This window comes from Sminthopsis crassicaudata, chromosome 4, assembly GCF_048593235.1.
Source record: "Sminthopsis crassicaudata isolate SCR6 chromosome 4, ASM4859323v1, whole genome shotgun sequence".
NCBI lineage: Eukaryota > Metazoa > Chordata > Mammalia > Dasyuromorphia > Dasyuridae > Sminthopsis > Sminthopsis crassicaudata.
This window is the reverse complement of record NC_133620.1, coordinates 367,787,960-367,812,890: the sequence shown is the minus strand read 5'-3', so window position 1 is coordinate 367,812,890 and position 24,931 is coordinate 367,787,960. Positions and strand designations below refer to the sequence as shown.

Here is a 24,931-nt window from a genome sequence, read left to right as displayed (position 1 = left end):
CTCCTTACTATCAGAGATTTCTAAATGAAAATCTTAAGTTAAAGAACATCAGACTATACATTTAGTTTACACTACAGAAGTTTACACTTCTGAAGTATGTGGGGTATTTGGAGGTATCACAGTTCCTGCTCTTGAGGCATTTTAATAGACAACTATTATTACAAAGTTTACTTCATAACTAATAATTTTATTGCCTAATTCCAAATGATTGATTAGTTTTATTTATCTTTGAAACTCCTTAAAGAAAAAAGAAAAAAAAAATAAGTAAGCAAACCATCCAAGAATAAGCAAGGTTAAATTTTCCAAATAATTTTTCATGCATCATGGAAAGCATTCCAAGTGAAATTCCAAAAGTGACCCTTTGAAATGAAAATTCATGTGGTCCATATTATCATTACAAGCATTAGTTACAGTATTACATAAAACCAAAACATTTTATTTGACATCAAAAGCCCAATAAAATTTTCCCCCAGCAACAACAACAAAAAGCAAAGATCTTTTGAGAAATATATTTTGTCCAAGAGGAGAAACAGGGGGAGAATGGTTCATAAAATTAAATTACTACATACACATATATGAGTCTATCTATCTAGAGGTATATGTCTTAGAAACCAACATAACAGCGTGTATTTTATATAAGAATTTTTTTGGGCTAATTGATATTAACTTGTCCAATGTCTACTAAATAGATAGTATCATATTGAGTTCTTTCAATAACGTGAATAATTAAGACCTTTTTGGGGACAGGGGAAGCTATTTGAACCCACTAATGTTGTGCCTCACTGTATATTACTCCCTTCTCACACTTTTTCTTCCCCTTTTTTTTTCCCCTTTCTTCTCTCATCCTCTGTTGTGGTCCTGTGTATCCTAGAACCCATTCATACAATATAAGTCTCTGCTAGCATCACTGGCAGCACTCTCTCCCCATACCTTTGTACCTCATCCCTTTCCAAAGTCAGGACCACCCAGAATCCATCTAGGTGTCTTTACTACTTGCAGAGCATAGGTGATATGGCTATCACTTATTCTATTCCTTCCAATATAATGAAAGAGTGATAAACTTTACTACCTGCTAGATAATGACCTTCTAAGGTCCTCTAGGCCTTACCATTTGCCCTGCCTGTGCACTTTGCAGAGCCCCACTATTGTCATCTATACTACTGACATACAAAAGATATTAATAAAAATGTTTTTAAAAATAAAAATGCAGCATAAAACAAAAAAAAATTTAAGGAAACATTAACTTATGTTAGTTTAAAAAACAAAACAAAACAACGTTTTCTTACTTTATAAGACTATAGCACACAGCTCGAAGGGGTTCATGATTTTTCTTCCTTATATTGTTGCTGACCATGATATCTAGTTCATCTCGGGCAAACCTAAGTTGGACTTCTGTAACACTGTAACTGGCTGACTCACGTGCGCATTCCTCAATATTATGGGCTTCGTCTAAAATAATGATTTGCTCTTTCAGATTGATATCCATCTACAACAAAAAAACAATTTTCCTGTAAAACATTATGAAATTGACTCTTTAATTTAATCAGCAGTCAGAGGACTGTTTTTGATTCACCCACCTTTTAGTCAACAGAAGCATGCACAATTGTGTAAAAAATTGATTTTTCCTAGGGTTTATATAACTTCTTCATTATTGAAGCCAAGGAACTTTTCTTTGTTGAATTCTTCATACATAATATTATCACAATATTTATATCACAATAACTGTCACCTAGAGGCTTCAAAACCTTTTGCAAATATATGAAACCACCTATGAAGAACCTCTTGTGTAGAAGATACCATATTAGAAACTGGGAGGAATATAAAATCTTCTAAGCTCCTTGAGATCAAGGACCCTATTTCTTTTAAGAAGCTTACCATTATTTGGGGACACAATAACAGTATAAATTGAATAAAAACAAAACAAAACATGAAATGTAAAATAGCTAAACAAGACAAAATATTAGACAACAATCACAAGAAAACACATAATTAACTGTCAAATGAGAGGCAGAGACCATAAATGTGTTCAGAGGAAAGTAAGAGTCTTGTAGCCAAGAGGAGTTGGGGAAAGCTTTTTAGGAAGAGATATTTTAACTCACCCTCAAAAAAAAGAGAGGTTGAGGAGAGAAGAGAGAAAACAGGAGTAGGAGATGTCTTAAGCAAAGCAAAGGGAAAATAAAAAACAAGGCATAATCAAAGATTTGTCAAAGTAGACAAATAAAATCAGGCAGAAAGATCAGGCAGAAAAGGTGTGTTGTAATCAGACTAAAGAGGGCCTAAAATGCCATGCTAAGGAAATTATTTTATATAAAATAGACAAACAGAAAAGATTTTCGATAGGAAGTTACATAAAAAAGGCCAAAAACTGAGTACTACAAGAGTATACTATCTACATTTTAAAACTGAGGGAACAGCAAAACTGATAACAAAAGAATTTGCACACATCAAAAAAGTCAATAGCAGCAACAAGAATGCCAAATTTCTCATGCTCCATCATGCTATAACCATTAACTATATCATTTGATAAGGAGAATTAGATGGCATAAATATATATAATATATACTACATAAAAACATTTCTTAAAAGCTCACAAAGTATATTAGCATATATCATATTGACTGGCTTCATAAATTGTTTCATTTTTATTGTACACTAGTTGTAGTCTCATTGCAGACACTGGATTCATAAGATTCCTTATTCCTTTAATTTAAAATATCTTTACATTTAAATAAGTAGTTTTTATTAATTTCAGGAATTAATTACTTCTAATTAATAACTACTGGTAATCCTAATGTGCTCATCTATTTGCCTAAATTAAACATTGAACAAAACAATGGACAGGCTGAAATTAAATAAAAAACACTGATCACTTAAATCATACTTACACTTTCCCTTATTTGTGAATCTAGGAGATAGTTGTAGGGACAGAACACAATGTCAGCATCTTGCATTAGTTCTCTTGCAGCATAATATGGGCAGGCCTTTAGCTTTTTTCCCAGGCCCACAAGATCTTCTATATCCCAGGCCCTGTGCATCCCTAGTAAAGTCTGTAGAACATGTTGTTCACTAATCTTATGGACACCGTGATTGAAATAACAGGATTTACCCTAAAAATAAATACATATCATTGAAAAATTAGTCAATGTTGTAGTAGCAATAAAAAACAAACAAAAAAGTGTCCCCCAAACCCAAAATTTATTAGCCCTCCCCCAGGCACAGGAGTATAAATTATCAAATGGCCACATAGAAATTAGCAACAATTATTTTTTAATGAGAGATTCATTTTTGATCTCTCAAATTACCTAAGAGCCCAAGACCTAAGAATCCATAATTAAAACACATTTTTTCCAGATCTACAATTTCATTTTTCTGAGGAACTGCTATTATAACAATTCTTTCTACAATTGATCAAAAACTTACCCCCAACTCACATCTTAGAGAACTAGCTAGGGCATTGAGATGTTAAGAGATTGATTTGTTATAGCCACAAACCTAATATGTGTCCCATCTTCCTGACTCAAGAACTGCTCTTTAGCTACAACGTCATGTTGCTTCTCTTCCCACATACTTTTTATAATACTTAATAATGACTGGTCAAAAACAGCTAACTTTGCCTTTATCCACATATATTCTCTATTCAAAGGCAAGATCACATCTTTTATGTTCTTTGCTATTCACCCCAATGGCACCTACTAGATGGAAAAAAAATCACACTCTATTGCCTCATTCAGGTATGGAAGGGACCCTGTGTTTTTTAAGACATAGGGCAGTAGAATATGAGCTCTATCAGATATTATCTGGTTAGAAAGGATTCAAATATAGTACTAGAAACAGATTGTGTGTTTTATAAGGTCCAATGGAATTATATTGAAAGATCCTCATGGCCAACAAATTGGACATTATGTTAGGGATTTTTCTTACCACAGCAACCTAGAAATATAAAACTATAAAATGGTCCTCACTTCTTTGTGGCCCCTTTTGTGATAGCAGTAGCAGAAGAGTGGGAAGAGTGAAAAGGTTCTAAGAAGAGTTGTTATATTATCCAAAAACAGTAAAAACTCTGGGTATTCTAAATGTGAGTAAATCATTATTGGTATTCTTACTATAAATGAAGACAGAAGACAAAAAGAAGTTGCAGAGAAAGGGAAAGCTAGCTCTCCTTGGTGAAGTAAATAAGAGAATTTATGGAATTGGATTTACTGTGTATCCACAGAAGATAAGAAACATTATTTCATGGAACACTTGATCATCTTATATTGCAGTATTCATGAAAGAGCATTTAGAAATGACCATCATATAAATAACTGTTCCTTATACATCTATTGCAAAGATTGAAGAAATAGAGAAACTTTACAAAAAACTTAATAGCCTCTAAATTAAGTCATGTGTAATTGAATACATCAATGGAAGGAGAGGGACAATATAGAGCTCAAAATAGGAAACAAAAAATGCCAAAAGTCTGCAATCTGGACAGAAACTTCATGCTTTATATTGTGAACTTTCTTCATCAAAAAGAATTAGGCAAAGAGTATCACTAAAAAAAAAAAAACGAAAATGGCTACATCTTAATACACAGGAAACAAATGATGCCCAATAAAGGAGCCCAAAAGAGGAATTATGAATAAGTTCTCTGGTGGTTCAGACCACCAACTTAATAATTATCAAAATAAATGCCAAACTAAAATGCAAATGAGAAGATATGGTGTTCAATTAAAATAATTTCTATCTAACCTACTTAAATAGGCTTTTTTTTTCCCTGAGGCTGGGGTTAAGTGACTTGCCCAGGGTCACACAGCTAGGAAGTGTTAAGTGTCTGAGACCACATTTGAACTTGGGTCCTCCTGAATTCAAGGCTGGTGCTCTATCCACTGTGCCACCTAGCTGCCCCTTTAAATAGGCTTTTACCAATGAAAATTAAAAATGGATAAAAGAACAAACATAGAAGCGTTAACATTTCCTAAGGAAGTTTAAACCAATACAAGTCAATCCCCACATAAAGAAGACCAAAATAGCTTTTCGAGTATTTTGGTCACATGATAATCTTCCAAGAAGAAATACAGTAGTAATGGGCAACAACAGTTTAGAATATAAACTTGTTTGTAAAATCTATCAGAAGAAAAAGTGGAAAGTTATGAGAAGTACAAGGGAGGAAACAATAAAAGCAAATTCACAGAAAGTTTATGGTGAGATCAAATGCAGCCAAATCACAGAGAGACAATGAAAGGACAAAACTAGAAGACAAAGAACTGATGAAAAATGCAAAAGACTTGTCAAGAATATTATAATAAATACTTATTGAAATTGACAGAAGAACTACCACATTAAGAAAAAGAAAGGATATTTAAAAAAAAAAAAACAAAGAAGTTAGAAGAGATTAGATATATGCTGACGAGGTCTATGATGGAGGCAACATCATTGAGAGAGTTTGGGACCTCCTGAAACAGGACGCTTGGTAAAAAGTATAGATATTAATGCTACTTTTTTAAAAAGAGAAGAAAAAAGAAATAAAATAACTCGCAATAACTACCAACCCATAGGACTACATTTTCCATTTCTACAAAATCTTTATGAATAAATAGGAGAGCATATATTATGGGCCTACTATGTGCACTGTGCTAAACATTGGGTTTACAAATTTAAAAAAAAAAAAAAAAAAAACCTTAGAAGTTCTTATCTTCCAGGAACTTACATTTAAAAGGAGATAATAAATATATTTGGTCAACAGAGTCACAGATATGAGTAGAAGAACCTCAAGGCAATCAATCAAATGTTCTTCCCAAAAGCAACAGGGCTAGTGATTTGTTACTCTGCCCATAGCAAGAAGTTAGTGGCAATATGCTCGTGTGGATGGTTTGCAGGATGGAATTTGAAAATGAAATTTAAAAACTAAAGTACAGTCAAAGGGCTGACTAGATATAAAGGACTAAGTAAGTTTACACTCATTCAATCCATATGGATTAACTTTCCCAGGGACGGAGGCATGTGTTCTCAAGGTACCATGATATAAAGGAGACCACCCGTATAGGAATAAGGTAGCAGTGGTAGAGCAGATGGTAAAATGGATGGATAAATGAATTAAGTGGGATGAAAATTAGTTAACATGTATACAGTAAAAAGGGGACATATAGAATATATGAATAAGTTGCCACATAGCACAACAGAGAATAGTATAGGAGACATGAAATAAAGGATGTCATCCAAAGAAAAGATTGAAAAAGGGATGGGCCAATTATGTAGCAAAAGGGATGTAAAACAAGATAAATGGGCCATGTGCCCTCTTCAAAAGATATAAAAGAAGGCCCCAAACACTTTGGATGGGTGTCAGGTAATATATCTGCAGCAAACCTATTCAAGGATTTTAAGAATGAGAAGATATACAAAGACTATATATATATATGTCACAAGACTCCCTTTTTTCCGCCGCCCCTCCCCAGGAGTGGGGCTAAAGAAAAAATAAATGTTTACTAGGTGAATTTAAAGTTTTTTAATTTTAAAAAATATGAAAAAAAAAAAGAATGAAAAGGCACCAGTGTAAAGAATGTCTACCATGATAAGATTATAGATCCATAATTTGCTTAGAAGAATTACATATTTTTAACCTATATTGGATTGTTTGCTGTCTACGGGAGAAGGGTGAGAGAGGAAGAAAAACTTACAAAACACAATTTTACAAAGGTGAATTTTTAAAACTATCTTTGCATGTACTTGGAAAAATAAAATACTATTTAAAAAGATTATATGTCCATGAACTATGAATTAAACTTTACCCATATTACTGAGATAGATGATACAAGAGAAAAGAACAAAAGGCCTGGCGTGAGAGAAATCTGAGTTCAAACACAAGATACTTCTTAGCTGTAGGACTCTGGGCAAGTAACTTTGATTTGTCTCAGTTTTTTCAACTATCAAAAAAATGGGAAAAATGATAGCACCTTCATCTCAGGTTTGTTTATTAGAATTAAATGAGATGTAAAGGGCTTAGCAGAGTGCATGCCACAAAGATGGTGCTATATATTTTGCTATTAGTATTATTATCATTGTTCTTCATGTTAGAAGGGGCTGCTAAGCAGGGAATTGCCATTAGCGTCTTGAACAACTGCTAAAAATAATGAGAAGTGGTCTGAAATATTTTCTACAAAGAAGACATGTGGTTTACCTATTATCATCACTATGCCAGATATATATATATCTAGTTATTTACAACCAAAGGAAAGATCTACTCAAAGTACATGAACTACACACACACACACACACACACACACACACACACACACACACACACACACACGTGCGTGCACACATATAAAATGTAAAGAATAGAGAATGAATAATTCATCCAAAGATGCCCTGATTGGGAAGCTACCTGTTCAGTCTGCATTCCAGGAAAAAAATGCCTGAATACAAAAAATTACAAAATTTTCTTTGTCCAACTCATTTTCTACAAAATGTTCATTCTTCTATACTCATGCTCTACTATGTCAGCTTCTCCTATAATTTTTTTTCTTTTTAATTCCCCTTTTCTATCATCCTTTATAACTTTTCTTATACAAGAATGAATGGTTAGACTAGTTCCTACCACAGCAATGGAAAATATGAGTTTTTACTCTTCCCTGTATATACGAAAAGATGGCAAAAACAATCACAGAACTGATAGGTTCCCCTAATTTAGTAGCCCATGGGAAATAGCATGGGAAATGCTGTAATGGTAAGGAAAGAAGGAGGAATGTAAGATTACTATACGTCAGGCACTGTGCTAAGCACTTTACATACATCACCTCACTTAATACTCATAACAACTCTGGAAAGTAGGTGCTACTAGTATCTCCAATTTACAATTGAAGAAACTGAGGCGAACAGAGGTTAAGTAACCTATCTGGGATGATGTAGCTAATAAGTTTCTCAGGCCACGTTTGAACTCAGATCTTTCTGATTCCAGATCTGGTGCTCTAACATGGTACTACTGTACCATGTAATCCTTAAATTAAAAGAATTTAACTAAGACACAGGATACCTAAAGTCTGGTACAAGTTCTGCCACTATATGGCTGGGCAACTTTGGACAAGTCATTTTTCCTCTCTAGGACTATTTCCCACTGTAAGATGAGGAAGTTGAACTGGATGATCTCCAAGGTCCCTTCTTAGCATTGACATTCTATATGGTTGTTGAGCAATTAAAAAAAAAAAAAAAAAAAGTCAGATGTGAAAGACTTGTCATGCAAAGTGCACTTAACAAAGTAACATTCATCTAATCTGCCTTTTAACCATCTTTGTAGTCTCTTCTCCACTGGTCTTGTAAGCTAATTCTTGGACAAGATGTGTACCAGGAAAGTTGCACACACCAGGTGGATATATAATACATAGGAAGTTCTAGGGTTCTTTCCAGCTCTAAGACTCTATATCTTGAGGACTCTCAGCCCTCAAAGTACCATAATGAAAAATCTCACTTTGATTGGCAAAGGGCAGCCACTTCTATGCATTTAATTTTTTAGTGTTTATATACCTGGATCTAATTAAATTTGTTTTCTTAAACTAAGCAAAGGCTAATTTCATAGAGCCAATTGACTTCTTTTTCCTGAAAAGTACTTCAGCAAAGGAAGCAATGAACAAAAACACATGTCCTCTCTGATCAAGCCAAAAATCAGAAAGTTTACACTTTAAGAGCATTTAGACCAACACCCACATGAAGACTGATAGCAAAAACAGAAAAGCTCATCCATTTTAAGTGTAACACAACCCTAAAGAAAGGCTGTCACTGAAGTGTTATCACACTTCCAGCTCTTTTTACTCAAACTGTCAGATATCTATTTATCTTCCCACTTTGGTGAAACAAGTTCAGTAAATACAGACACCTACAGTGACAGTGTAATTGGCCTTCATTACAATACCAAATTACCCTAAAGGTCCAGGAGCAAGAAAAGCAAACGTTCAGTGTTCATACCCACCAGGTTAGGTAGGCAGGTACAATGAGAGACAATTTTTAACTACTAGACAAAAATAACTGGAAAATTGTAAATGCATGAAATAAATTTAAGTTATATGAAAGTAGGTGACAAAATAATGCTGACATTTACCAATGCCCATAATAATGACAAAATGCCTCCAACTACTTGTATTTTTGTTAAAGAAATACTACCACCAGTTGAAAATATGTGCTATGAAATATAGCAAAATCACAAATATTGCCTTTAATTACTTATTTAAAGGTGATTTCCATTATTTGCTACCAATTATTGAATATTCATTACAAATAAGAACAAAATCAATCATCCATGACTAAGTCTGTTGAGTTCTAACTTTTGAGGGAAAGCTGATTAAAAAGTCTTAAACAATGTGTATATTCCCAAATTTTTAAAGTTTAAATGATGGGACATGATTGAAGACAAAGTTAGTAACTTGATAGCATTTCCATAAATGAAAGCAAAGCAATATTGATAACATGATGCTTTTATACAACTTTTATTATGGAGCATTTTCACAATCTCTCTTTCTGTTATTGTTTGCTTACATTTTTGCTTTCCTTCCTCAGGTTTTATTCCTTTTTCTCTAGCTCTGATTTTTCTTGTGCAGCAATATAACTGTATAAACATGTATGCATATATTGGATTTAACATGTATTTTAACATATTTAACATGTATTGGACTACTTGCCATCTGGGGAAAAGGGTGGGAGTGGGGGAAAGAGGGGAAAATTTGAATAGAAGGTTTGGCAAGGGTCAATGTTGAAAAATTACCAATGCACATGTTTTGTAAATAAAAAGCTATAATTTAAAAAAAAAACTTTTGTTGTAAAAAAAATTTTTTTTTAAACATTTAAGGAATTCTGCAGATCAATATCTAGAATTTATTGGAGAAGTCTAAAATAAAATTTCTGGTCTGAATAATTAGGTGAGTTCTGTCTCTGCTTGGTCATTTTTGTATTTCTTTCTTTGAATAACATACAAATATATATTCTTTCAAAAAATATCTGGTGAGGAATTTCCTCAAAAGAAATGTCAGAGTAGAAAATTTCAGAATTCCTTATATGTAAGAAAGAATTTAAGACAAATTAACACTCTCATTCATGTTTCTCTTATTCATCTACTGTGTTTTTGAATAAGTAACTATTATAAGTAACCTTATTCCATATTCCCAACATTTTTTAATTCACTTAAGATTATTTTGAAGATTAAGTAGATTCACTTATTTATCACCATCTAACAAATAACAATACTAAAAAAGAAAAGTAGAGTACTCAAGACATACAGAAAAAAAATTAATAGATGAAATTAAACTTTAGAGACCTTTATCCAAAGGCTTCTGGGTATAGACAACATTACCTTGATTTGATTAAAAGTTTAGATGAAAGATAACATTATTTCCATAAGATATTAGACATTCTACATATGTTACCAATGCTCTTTCATCCAAGGTACCTCTCTAATTGATAGCTAGATATAATTCCAGATGTAAAATATTAAGCAATGTAGCTAATTAGTAACTGTACTAGAGTATAGATTCCCAAATGAATTTACTAGCCAACTTATAAAATCTCATATAAATTAGTAAGATTTTCTTTTATAATCCACCCAAGCTGAATACAAGTTTTTCTAAATTTTTCAAGAAAATCTCAATACCTTTCATAATTTTTTTAAAAATATTTCATCCATTTATGCTTAAAAATAAGTTATCAGAGACAAAGTAATAAACTCAATTTTAAAACAAAATACTTACAGCAATATTTCCCATCCAACTAAAATGATTGGTTGGTTTTTTTTTTTATGCTTAGTAGAAATAAAGATAAATCTAACTAACCAAAATATATTTTTTTTCATTCTCAAGATAAACTAATTGCAAGTACTTGGATCAATACTATTTAAAAGCATTAGATTTGGTAACTTCTAATAAGCTAAGAGCCGAAAACATTTATTTGGGAGCAGAAAGAAAGAATTAGAATTTTTGCAAATGAACATGTGACTTAGAAATAAAATGAAAATATTAGCTTTAGTCCTAAGTCTTACAATTTTAACCTACTGTTAAGATAATGAAAATTTACTGATAATAAACCTTTTTTCAATAATCCTCACAGACACTCACTTTTGGTCATGAGGACTTAATAAGTTATTAAGGTTGACTTATTATCCTAAACATAAATACACACATCTTGAAAATTTCATGCCTTATTCTTTCCTAAAAGATCAAAACTGGGTTACTCACATTTTTTCCATCCATCAGCTCCATACATTTTTCATTCCTGTTGAAATTACCGATTACTTCAGGATGGACACAAGTATGATCCCTGCTAGAAAGAATAGTCATTCGGACCCCAGAATATGCTGTCCTCCGCAGTTCTCTAGTAATCTGAGCTATCTGTTTATGTGTACGAGTCCCAAAAAATATTTTAGGTGTCTTGTATATTCCCCCATGTTCTTTCTTTGTTATATTATCGTCATCTTGAGTTTTCTCACTTTTACTGGAACAGGAACAGCGAGTACAAGGAGCAGGAAGCTGTAACAACAAAAAAAGTTTGTGATATTACTCTCTATAATACACTCATAAAATCTACTACAAAATTATTAAAAAATGAATCATAGATGTCAAGCAAAAATGAGTTTTTAAAAAGATCTAAAATTCCTTCCAAAATGAACACAATGTAAAAAAGAACATGTGGGTATGATAAGTTCATATTAAAAATAAAATATAAACTACACTTAAGATTGGTCCTTTGCTAATCTAAAAAGAACTTCCAACAAATTTTATATAATTATACTGGACCTTAGACATAAAGAATTTTAACAGTCAAGGTGTAATCATTCATATCTTTTCCATTAAAAATACATTAAGAAAAAAGGTATTAATTATAGCATCGACTTAATTCAAGTGAATTTTTTGGTACTATCATTTTACTATTTTATATAACATGGCCCAAAGAAAGATTCCAACCAAGCCAGAGGTAAGACAAATATCCTATAATTTTCTAGTAAAACAAAAACAAAGTTTTCTTTATACAATTTACAAAAGAAGAACTTAATGTCATTTTGCCACAAAAATCTCAAAATGCACAACTTTAGCTTTTGGGGAAAAAAAGAATACAAACTTAGAAAATATAAGATTCATTCTAGCAAAAATAGAAAGGTTAATAAAATAGTATTAATATTTGACAAGGAATAAAGATTATTTATTTGATGCTAATATAGCTGAATTTCAATTACTCTTCATGGAAATTCTTTCCCATTATCATTATCATACAGAATAGCTTTTTAAAAAAAATTCCTAAACATATCAAATTACTGTTCTGAAGAGGTTTTTATCTATTTCAGATGAAAATTCTATCCACTAAAATAGTCTACCGCAGTCTAGCCTGTTTCTTCATAATCTCACCAAAAGGCAATATTAGCTACATAGTCTAATATTCATCTTATTTCTTACCAAGTATTTCATGGTTCATAATTATAAGGAACTGAATCCTGGAAAAGAAAAAATTCCCAACACTGCATTACAGAACCCAACTGGCTTTTCCCACTTCTTGGTTCTTAAGCATTGTTCCCTTTCCTCCCTCGGCCTCTGAGACAAAAGTAGCAGACTACAGATTCATGTGAGAGAAATAAACTGAAATGGTATAAAGTCTGTGAAAAGCCTGATTGTTTGTAGGATTTTTCACTGGAGTGAAAAAGCTAAACAGCACATGAGTCTAAGAGAGTTCATATTGGAAGGTTTTAGTTTAATAGGACAGAGAGCAATATGCTATATTTGACAGTTCAAAGATTTTTTTTAATTGTAATCAGTAAGATTATCCTTCATAAACAAATGCTAAGTCATGGCATGTGTTACACCACAATATGGGAGATCAAGCTGTCTTTTAGCCTCTACTCTGTGGAAAAGCAAGTTCAAATTACTCCCGATCCCACTCAACCTTGTCTGCCATTAAATATGACAATACAAGATAGAATGGATGTAAATGTGACCCTTCTGGATCTGTCACTCACTGGGATAAAAGGTTCACTGATGTGCCAAATAAACAGTCCCGTCAAAGCAGATAAAGTTACAGCCATGCTGGAATTGTTACATTCTCCTATCAGGTTGCCAGTAACAGCAGATTTCATTACGGTGTGCTGCCACATTAAATAGCTAGTTCCAAATATCCTGCCTTCTATATTGAATAATTACTTATTCACTGAAAGGATAAAAAGAGAAGTTATGAATGGGGCTCTTGTCAGCAGTGAGGCAGGAAACAGCTGACATGTGGTGTATGTTACATATGTGGCAATATCCGACTCAGTTTATGGTCACACAGAAAACTGGAATGCAAATTATATCATGATATTTCTGACCAAATTCTTTCTTTTCTCTTTGAAATGATCATACTAATTAACATATTAAAAGAATTAATGTAACTTTAAGCAGCAGAATCAGTTTACTTTTACATACATCAGACTTTTAAGTCTATACTCAATCTTTTCCTTTGTTAACACTATAGCAAAATTCATCCTTCATGGGAGAAGAGAGGTAGGCCCCAATGTTTCATTAAATGCAAAGAGTAAATAAAAACACAAAGATAATCTAGTACAGTAGTGCTTTCTCAGGGTATAGAAATATTAGCTATTGGATATAATTCTTTCAACAGCTAAACTTAAGTAATAACTTTTTTGCCACATGTTTTACATTTCAAACTTTTATTTCAATTTTATTATTTTCTTTAAAGTAAGTCTTAGCACTCACAGTAGTGAGTTTATACTTTGGGGGTTGATCAATTAAGTGTTTAGTAGCTAAAAGCTTCAAAGGATTCAAAGTTTAGAACTAACTTCAAAAAAACCTACCCTCACTACAATACTTTTTAATTTTGAAACTTTAAGTGTGCAATATTTTGTTGTTTCTTTTTGGTAAACATATACGGAGATTATAAAGAGACTATGCCAGTCTAATATGTTAGAACAATAGAGAAATTCCTAGAATAGTACAGTAAGAGAGAAGTGGAAACAGAAAAAGCAGGAAGGTTTCTTCATTTATTATCAAAGAACAATTTCTTTCTTAACACATATGTTCCTACTCACAGTTGAACTCCAGTTAAACTCTTTGGTGCACACTATCACAATACCAATAGAGCTACAAATTGATCCAACCATTCTAGAAAACAATCTAGAACTATGAGAAAAAAATTTGATTCAACATGCTCCTTGATGCAGATATCCCCACTATGACACATATCTCAAGGAGGTCAAAGACAAAAAATATATCAAACATATTAAGATATTCCTAGCAGCATCTTTTGTGATAATGAAATTGAAATAAAGTGGGTATCCATTACTAAAGAATGACTAAACAAACAATGACATATGAATGTAATGCAATAGTATGTGCATTGTAAAAAATTATGAATGTAAGAAATTTTTTAAAAAGCATGTAAGAACATTTATGAGTTGAAGTGTTGTAAACAGAAGAGTAAAATACATAATGATTACAATAAAATGATAAGAATAATATAATGAAATATATGAATGTTATGCAATCATAACAACTAATTCTGTACCCAAAAAAGGTGGGGTTGGGGAGGTTCTGGGCATATGACATTGCATATGTTATCAAGTATGATCAATGTCTCTGATGATATTGTTTAACCTATTTTTTTCCCCTTTGATACATGGGAAGACTGACTTAGATTAGGAAAGGGGGGAGGGGGAATGATAGAGTATATCCAGAATTGTCATATAAAAAAAATGTATAAATGTTATAATAAATAATTGTTATAATATAAATGTTATAAATATATAATTATATATAATGTTAGCTACACATATAGAAACAAATATATATACTTTAAAATATTATATAAAATTGGTGTTATATTTAAAATACATATTTACTGCTTGTCTTATACCTCTTGAATCAAAATAATAATGAATCATCACAATTCTGTCATTTTTGTTGCCACTTTCTTACTAAGAATGATCTGAATTCAGCTTTTGCATAAGCAAGACTTGAAGGGAAAGTGTGGCTTATATTTTGAACTAACATGGAAATTATCAATGTGAAATGGAAAATGGAAAGAAATTAATGTCTCAAGTAAGATAGCGGAAAATGTTATTCTCGGTTGCAAAGAACACTATAAAAGTCAGTGACTTTCAAAGTTGAAGAAAAGTAGGTAAGGGTCTTGGTGAAAAATAGTAGTAAGTAGGAATGTCTCCCAATCCATTCAAGAGGGTAAGACCTCTATATAGATCTCTGTATAGATTCCCTCTGGTTCAGGAGTCTTACACCAATAAGCACTTATGAATTTAATAATGCTACACTATTAATTTACCATTTTTCTTAGTCATTAGCAGAGAGGTAAACTGACATGTAAGTTGGTTGGTCTGTTCTAAGGGGATAAAATTGTCAGCCAGTCTTCTTCTGATAAACATACTGTTACCATGAGTCTGCTAAAGATATTGGAATTATTAATTCACAACTAATTTAGCTCCAGGTCAAGTCAGAGAAACACAAAGGCCTCCTAATAACTTGCAATCTCCAGAAGTTGCATGTGGCTGTGCTGGGTAGCAGAATCTGACTTTGGGATCTGACTTTGGGAGACTGCTTTTTTTCCTCACAACCAAGGAATTTCTAGAGCCTTTTAATTTTAACCAAAAGCAAGGAAACTCAATCTGATCTTTTAAGTAAGTCAGAAAAAGAAGTACCTAAGGGGTATGACTATTGAGTTGATCTAACCAATAATTTAAAATCATGGTACCCTCAGCAGCCAAAATTCATCTTGGAATTTTAGCTGCCAGAAACATTCATATACAATTTCCTCCACTTAAATGATCATTTTGATCTCTTACCTCCACAATATAATGGTATAAAGGAAGAAGCTTTCACCTGGAACAAAAATAACCTTGTTGAATCTTTCCCTATCTATGTGAATCAGGGCATGTCGATTTCTCTAAACTCTACTTTTCTAGTTTATAAAATGGAGAAAATATTAGGTGCACTTCCTCTTTCACAGGTTTATCATAAAGATCAAATAAAATGAGAATTAAATGTTTTACAAACCTTAAAACCCTATGTAATATAGAACCATGTTTTACATGACTTCATATGTGTATTGGGTATAACAGGGGGAGGGAGTGTATAATGTCCGGGCTAGCTTTCTGAAGGACCTCTGGACAAACCTTGGTCTTAGCAGGAGAGTCAAGCACACACACTCTCTCTCCTGTCTCCAGTCTTCTCAGCCCTTAAATACCTTAGTACACTAATTACATCACTACAGCACACTGAGCATGTGCCAACTGTAATAAGTATATATGAACTAGAGAATCATTATCTCATCAATCACACTGAGTAAACACACTGTTGTAAATATCCTTGTTTCAAGTATACTTTTCCAGAGTTCCAGCTCTCTACAGAAGTGAAGAGAGTCAAAAATTTAGAACTGAAAATAAAAATAAAATTAAAAGCCTATATAAGTGAACATTATTACTACTACTATCACCACACCACCACCACCCCAATGACGATGACTATGACAACTATGACTACTACTTGATATATGGGAGAGGATAAAAAAGATCACAATGATTCAGTTTTCCAAAAAAGCCCACTTCTTTGTTTCTTGTCACTATTCCTTTTACACAGATATGATTAGAAGGAAGTTTAAACAGGCTACAGATAAATGTCCACAAATTTATGCCCCTTAAATATAATCATTCTGTTCAAGTACAATGAAGTATTTTTGGAAAATGAATGATAAAGAAAGAATAATTATAAATCATTTTCACTAATTAGGGAGAAAGAAGTCATGTTATTAAACTTGAATAGATCTTTGAAAGGAAAGACTTATATCAACTGAGCAAAGACTGAACAAATTAAGAAATAGTAATTTAATCAATTATTATTATGCTGCAAGAAATGACAAAACATAATATCAGAGAAACTTGGAAAGGCTCATATGAACTGATACAGAATGAAGAAAATAAAACTATGAAAACAATTTATGCAACAACATTATAAATACAAACAAATTTTAAATACTTAAGAACTCTCATCGGGGGCAGCTAGGTAGTGCAGTGAATAGAGCACCAACCTTGAATTCAGGAGGACCCGAGTTCAAATTTGGTCTCAGACACTTAACACTTCTTAGCTGTGTAACCCTGGGCAAGTCACTTAACCCCAGCCTCAGAAAAAAAAAAAAAAAAAAAGAACTGTCATTAATGAAATGGAAAGCCACAATTCCAGAGGATCAAAGAGAAGGCATGTTCTACTTATAGAGAAGTACTGTACTTAAAATGGAAAAGGAAACAGATATTTCTGGAAATAGTTCATGTAAGATTTTATTTTCCTGATCTATGCATATTTGTTATGTAGTTTTGGGAGGTTTTCCTTCTTCTTTTTTTTTTTTTTTTTTTTTTTTTTTCAATTTAAGAGAAATAGGAAGGCAACAGGGACTAGGTATAGGATCTCTCCCTACCAATTAAAAAAAATGAAAAAGATAAATGGAAAAATAGAAATATCATAAAGCCCAAGACTGCACAAAAAGACAACAATACTGGGAAAGCAATCATTCCAGGGAAGGCAACAGAGTCACAAGTAAATAGTCTGGAAGTTTATGCTAGTACCTTAAAGCAAGAAGGATGATGAAATAAGGTTAATGGTCTTAAAAGAAATAGAAAGGGATATAACAATAATAATAAAAATCATTACTTATGTAGCACTTACTAAATGCTAGACATTATGCTAAGCATTTCAAATTATTGTCTTATTTGATCCTCACAATAATCCTGAGAGAGGTAGGTACTACATTAACCCAATTTTGCAGATCAGGAAACTGAGGCAAACTACACTTACACAAAAAAAAGTGCCATGTAATAAATTAAACTCAACAGGAAAACAGGCAGAGGGAGGGAAAGATAAGAGAGATGACTCAAGAGAGATGAAACAGTCCCAATTTCAGATTACAAGGCTATATCATAAAAGGAGGTCTAAAAGGAAAAACAAAACAAAACAAAGCAACCGGCATTCAGGTTTTGGGCAAGAGAAGGAGAAGTGATATCAAAACATATTGCTTCACTTATAGATCACTTATAGATAACATTGATCACATCCACTCTTTTATCAGTTTCCTCTCTGTAAAGAGTAGGGAAAGGAAGTGAGACAAAAAGAGGAAAAACAAATAAGAGGATAGGATGGAGAAAAATGTATAATTAGCTTTCATCTTTAGCAAAGATGCTTTCACCTATAAAAACAGGATGGGATAACCAAATGGATTAGAAAGCAGAATCCAGTAGTATGTTTATATTTGAAATAAAGATTCACAAAGATTTAAAATTAGAGAATGGAGGAATGTTTGTGCTACGGATGGACTCAAAAAAAATTAATTGAATATCAGGGAAATAAAAAAAAAATTATATTGAGAACTTCAATGATCCCCTTTTGAACAAAAAGATAGCTAAGAAAAAAATTAAGAATAGAAAGAACATTTTTAGTTGGCAATGACAGATTTCTGGTGATTATTAAATAGAAATAGAAAGTTAAAACACTATATGTGTCCATATTGATATCTAGATAAAGCTAAATCTTGGCTATTTATGGCACCTTTACAAAAACTGACTGCTAAGGCATTAAATGTCTAAAGAAATATGGTTAAGTGAAAATATTAAGTTTATTCTCTATTAACCACAACACAATAAAAATTATAAACAAGAAGGAACCTTTAAAGAAAGGATTAACATTTAAATAGAAAAAAATAACTTAATCCTAAACAATCTGTTAATCAAACAGCAAAATACAGAAACAACAGATGTTTTCAGCCAAGAAAATGATAACAAGGAAACAAGCTGACAAAATTTTTGAGACACAGCCAAAACAGTCCACTGGGGAAAATGTATATCTATAAATGCTTTCATTAACAAAAAAGAGACAGGACATATGAATCAATTTGTCATGCAACTAAAAAAATTCTTTAAATCTTCAAAATAAAAAAATTGAAATATTAAAAAATCCTTGAAAATAAAAAAATTACACATAAAACTAGTAAATATTTTTTGAAAAATTAATCATTAGATAATCATTTGGGGGGCAGAATCAATATTTTAAAAAATGGAAAAAGGAGAGCTGACAACACATGAAGAGGGAATAAAGGAAAAATTATTAAACACTAACAAATTCTTGGGGCAGCTAGGTGGCACAGTGGATAGAACACCAGCCCTGAAGTCAGGAGGATCTGAGTTCAAATATGATCTCAGACACTTAACATTTCCTAGCTATGTGACCCTGGGCAAGTCACTTAATTCCAACTGCTTCAGCCAAAAAAAAAAAAAAAAAAAAAAAAAAAACTAACAAATTCCTTCTGCAATATAAATATGGTTTTAATTCCTAAACCAGGGAAAGGCAAAACAAAGAAAGAACTTTGTAACATGACTAAGCTGGCTATATACCAAGAATGCAGGATTGCTTTCATATTAAGAAAACTATAAACATGATAGACTATATCAATATGAAAAACAATTAAAATCATATCATTATTCAATAAATACAGAAAGGGTTTTTGACAAATATAATACTCATGTCAGTTTAAATAAAAAAAACAACTTAAAATGAATAGGAACACATGGACTTTCTTTAAGATGATAAGTAGTTATCTTGTTAAAAATGGGCAACTAGGTAATGCAGTGGATAGAGTTTCAGGCCTTGAGTCAAAAAGACAAGAGTTCAAATTTGACCTCAAACAATTGTGTGACCCGGCAATCATTTTTAACCCTATTTGCCTCTGTTCCCACATCTGTAAAATGATTTTGAGAAGGAAATGGCAAACCACTTCAATATCTTCACCACAAAAAGAGTCAGAGATGACTAAAAATATCTCAATGATAAATAACAAAATCTATCTAAAATTAAGAGTCAGCATTACATATTATAAAGAAACTAGTAACATTTCCAACAAAATCAGGAGTAAAGCACAGGAGTCTATTACTACTGCCATTTTTTTTGTGATTGAGTCTTTTCAGTGGTGACCCTATTTGAACTTTTCTTGGCAAAGACAGTAAAGTGGTTGGCCCTTCTCCAGTTCAATTTACAAATGAGGAAACAGGATTAAGTGACTTGCCCAAGGTCACACAGCTAGTAAGGATCTGAGGCTAAATTTGAACTCAGAAAGATAAGTCTCCCTGATTCCAGGCTCAATATTCTATTCATTGTGCCTCTTAGCTATTCGAAGGATATAAATATAAATGTATTTATACTATTTATATTTATGATTAATTATAAAATCATTTATATTATATTTATTATTAAGTTCGAGAAATGCTCACTGTAGCAATATAAAAAAGTAAATTAAGCATAGAAAAGAGTTAAGAAAATTATCATCTTTTGCATATTACGTGATTATCTGCTTGGAGAATCCTAGAAAATCAACTAAAACTTAGTTGAAATGATTAATAATTATCAATAAAGTAGGAGAATATAAAATAAGCCCATATAATGATCATTGTACATTACCACCAAAGCCCAACAGAAAAAAAAGAGAAATTCCATTCAATATAACTACAGAATATATAAAATATTCAAAAGTCCACTTACCAAAAGAAACAAAAGAATATAACTATAAAACATGCCTTAACAGAATAAAAATAGGACTAAACAACTCAAAACACAAATTGGTCATATTTTCTGTTAATGTCAATTTTTAAAATGTCAATGCTACACAACCTAATTTGTTAATTCAGTGCTATTAGCAATGAATCTACCAAAAGAACTGTTTTATAGAGCTAGGGAAAAAAAAAATAACATAATTCATCTGGGAGAACAAAAGGTCAGCAATATGAAATATGAATATGAAAGAAATATGAAAGAAAACTAGAAAGAAAGGGGCCTTAGTAATACCAGATCTCAAGCTATAATATGAAGCAGGAATCATCAAAATTGTTTCATTCTAATTCCAAAGTAGAAAAGTTGATCAGTGGGGCAGATTAGATTCAAAAATAGACAATTTAACAATTTAGTCAATAGATTAGGAAAAATCTACATGGTGTTCAATAAAACTTATGATCCTAACTACGGGAGAAAAGAACTCATTATTTTTTTTTTAAATGCTAAGAAAAATAAAGGGCAGTCTTGCAGAAATTACATTTAGAGCAATACATTACATTATATATAACAATAAGCTTCAACAGATGTGACCTAACTATAAAAGGTAACATCATAAATGAAAGAGAGGAGAAAAGGAAAAGCTCTAGACTAAATAAGGGATGGAGAGGTTTATAAAATATAGAGCAGATAGTTCTGATGAGAAAAAAAGAAATTGAAAAAGCTTTTTTGTACAATCAAAATCAATGCAGTCAAAAGGAAAAAGGAAAAAAGGTAAAAGAAGAATCAGTTGAAATAAATAAGAACAAAAGGTATTCCCCAATAAATAAATGAACAAAGAATATATCTCTCTTTCTTCCCCTCCCTTAGGCTGGGGTTAAGTGACTTGCCCAAGGTCACATAGCTAAGAAATGTCAAGTGTCTGAGACCAGATTTGAACTCAGGTCCTCCTGAATTCAGGGCTGGTGCTCTATCCATTGTGCCACCTAGCTGCCCCCTAAGAATATATCTCTTAAAATAAAAGCAAACTATTAACAACTCTATAAAAATGCTCCAAAATGCAGATTAAAAGAACTGAAATTTCAAGTCAAACTCATTGAAGTGACAATAATAATTTTTTTTTTAAACCCGTAAAATAACAATTGTTAGAGAGGATTTTGGAGGATAGGCACCCTAATATACTGGAGTTGTGAACTGGTGCAGCCATTCTGGAAAGCAATTTGGAATTGTACCCAAAAAGTTACTAAAGCACATATGTACACTTTGACCTAGTAATACCACTACTAGCTTATGTTTCAAAAAGAACAAAATAAGAAGGGAGGAACCTTATGTACAAAAATATTCCAGGCAGCACTTTTAGTTGTAGCAGAAGACTGGAAACTAAGGAAGTTCCTATCAATTAAAGAATAGCTTAAATTTTATTTCTTTCAGTATGATTATCAAAATTACATAAGCTATCTTAATGTAATGGAATATTAATGAGCTATAAGAAATAAAGACAGTCCTTGCTTTCAAGGAGTTCACAATTTAATGTTCATAACTTAATAAAATAAGAGAGTGGGAGATAATGATAGTAATGTAAGAAAAGAGAAAAAAAAAATAAAACATCAAACAAGTACTTAAGAATGCAAAGAAGAGAACAAGAGAAGATTAAAAAGGAGAGACAAGTGAGTCAGCCTTAGAATATTCTGAATGGATTACACATTGTATTCTATTTTTTAAAAAGACAAGAAGAACTTTGTGTGCCAAGATGGCAGAGCGAGAAAGGAACCTCTGAAGCTTCCCAAATTCTCCTCCAAACAATTAGAAAAACCAAATTAGAAATAAGCCAGGCAGGAATGTCTGTTTCACTGGGATTGGAGAGTGAAGACCAAGAGAGAAAGAGCAGCAGCTGCAACAGCAACAACAGCTAGTCTCACATCAGGGGGCCTACAGTAAGACTCCAAGTCTAGAGCAATCCACCAGTGAATCCCTACCCTCCAACAATCTGTGGAACACAGCAAGGCCCTACACCGGTCATCCCACCTTCAAGACAAGTCACCAGCAAGGCCTTAACCTCACAGCTGACTAGTAATGAAGTCCTGTCCCAGGACTGGCCAAGACCAAGTGCCTCCACCCCTGGGTACTACCAGCAGAGACCTTCTTTCCATAGCAACCAGCAGCAGAGCCCCTGGAATAGATCAGAAACAAAAATTTCTCCTCCATGTTCTGCTACCAGAGAGACTCTATTAATATAGAAACCTAACAGAAAAGCCCAAGCCTGGGGAGGACCAGCAACACGATTCCTGAGCCAGCCATCAGAAATACTGTTATAGGAAAAAAGCTCCATCTCTGGAACAAGCCAAGAGTTAAACCCCACACCCAGAAAAGGCCAAAAGGTAGGCCTCATCTAGTCTAATACAAACCAGAAGGAAGCCAGCCCTCCAAAGAAAGCAAGCATCTAAGCCCTTCAGGGAAAGCCAGTAGTTAAGACCCACAGCTCCAACACAAAAAGCTTGAGATAGCAAGTCACCAAAAAAAAAAAAAAAAAAAAAAAAAAAAAAAGAAAGGAAGAAAAGAGTCAGAAAAAGGAAGAAAACAACATCAAAAAAGAGCTTTACTACAGAAAGTTACTAGGGTAATAAGGAGGATCAAGGAATGAACTTTGAAGAAAAAAACAATGGGAAAATGAAAAATGTAATTTGGTCTCAGGCCCAAAAAGAACCTGAAAGAGTTTTTAAAAGGATTTTTAAAAGCAAGTTAGAGAAGTAGAAGAAAAACTGAGAAAAGAAATTAATGCCAGAGAAATGGAAAAGGAAGTACAAAAGCTCACTGAAGGTAAAGGAATCAAGATTATAACCAAAAACTATCTACCCAGCAAAACCAAACATAACCCTTCAGGAGGAAAAAGTGGACATTTAACAAAATACACTTTTAACAAAATATTAAGTTTTTCAAGCATTTCTAATTAAAGGACCAGAGCCAATTAAAAAATTTGATCTCAAGGGAAACATAAAAAGTAAAAATGAAACAAGAAAATGTAAGAAATTCTATCTTCCAAGAGAAAACCAGGAACTATATAAGCAAAAGTATAAAACACATTCCACACAAATAGTCAGATCTAAGCAATTAGAAAAACATCAAGTGCTTGTGGATAAGTCAAGTGAATATAATAAAGATGACAATATTCCCTAAACTAATCTATTTATTTAGTGCTATACCAATCAAACTCCCAAGAAACTATTTTACTGAACTAGAAAAAAATAACAAAAGGTCAAGAATTTCAAAGGAATTAATGAAGAGAAAAGCAAATGAAGGTGACCTAGCTATAACAGATCTAAAACTATATTATAAAGCAGTGGTCATCAAAAACATTTGGTACTGGCTAAGAAATAGACTAGTTGGATAAGTGGAATAGGTTAGGCTCACAGAACAAAACAGCCAATGACTATAACAATCTAATATTTGGCAAACCAAAAAGCCTTAGCTTTTGGGATAAGAATTCACTATTTGACAAAAACTGTTGGGAAAATTGGAAACTAGTATGGCAGAAAGTAGGTTTAGACCAACACCTAACACTGTATACCAAGATAATGTTGAAATAGGTTCATGATCTAGACCAGGGGTCCTCAAACTATGGCCCATGGGCCAGATGCGGCCCGCTGAGGATGTTTATGCAGCCCACTGGGTTATGGCAAAATCAGACCGGAAGTGACACTCCACCTAAACTATCGTTAGCAAAGCACATTTCCAGCACTGGGCTGAGACGGCTAAGACAGAGTGTGAGGCGATACCAAAGTGAGGAGGAGTTCCCAGGATGGGGTGTGTGATGTGGGGAAGGGAGAGAGATGGAGAAGATAGAGAACTGATTGCCCATGGCCTTGTAAAGTCGGAAGCCACCACAACAGACAGGCGCAAGGAATGTACAGTGCATGCTGTGCATGTCACGGCCGGTGCAGGGGGAATATATGGGCTGTGTCTGGTGTGCAGGTATAGTAACAGTTAGTACTACAAGTCCCAGCTTGACTCTATCATTGTAATTAGGCTGTAATGACAATGTAATGGCTTCCTCTCTAGCCCATGTTGTAGTACTGACTGCTATTGTTACCCAGGAGTGAGGCTCCTGGTACAAGGCCATGGCCCTGTATCCATAGTGACCTCATGTCTGGCTGTTGTGGTCATCAGTTTTATCATTGTATGTATGTTCTGTAGTTTCATAAAGAGTTGGAATATTGCTAACATATGTCATCACCTTATAATCACTGGAGGTCTGACCTTAGTGCCCCCCACACTTATCCTGAGTATGTGGGGGTGCAGAACTGGTGTACTGCTTTATCCCCCTCTAGATTCTTAAGGTCCCCATACACTTGTGCAGCTTCAAGTCACATGATGACCTCCCCCAGAAGTCCCAATGTACGATTTGT

The 24,931-nt window shown here is 32.9% G+C and overlaps 1 protein-coding gene across 7 annotated transcripts in view; it reads right to left on the bottom strand.

Moving 5' to 3' along the window:
- The window catches only part of BRIP1 (BRCA1 interacting DNA helicase 1), a 221,443-nt gene that overhangs the window by 133,957 nt on the left and 62,555 nt on the right, over positions 1–24,931 (bottom strand). For all 7 annotated transcript variants that reach the window (XM_074261987.1, XM_074261990.1, XM_074261984.1 and 4 more), the window contains 3 exons: positions 11,193–11,483; positions 2,886–3,107; positions 1,287–1,486 (listed from right to left, as the gene is read on the bottom strand). In XM_074261987.1, coding sequence (XP_074118088.1) covers positions 1,287–1,486; positions 2,886–3,107; positions 11,193–11,483 — 713 coding nt within the window. The remainder of the gene's footprint in view (positions 1–1,286; positions 1,487–2,885; positions 3,108–11,192; positions 11,484–24,931) is intronic.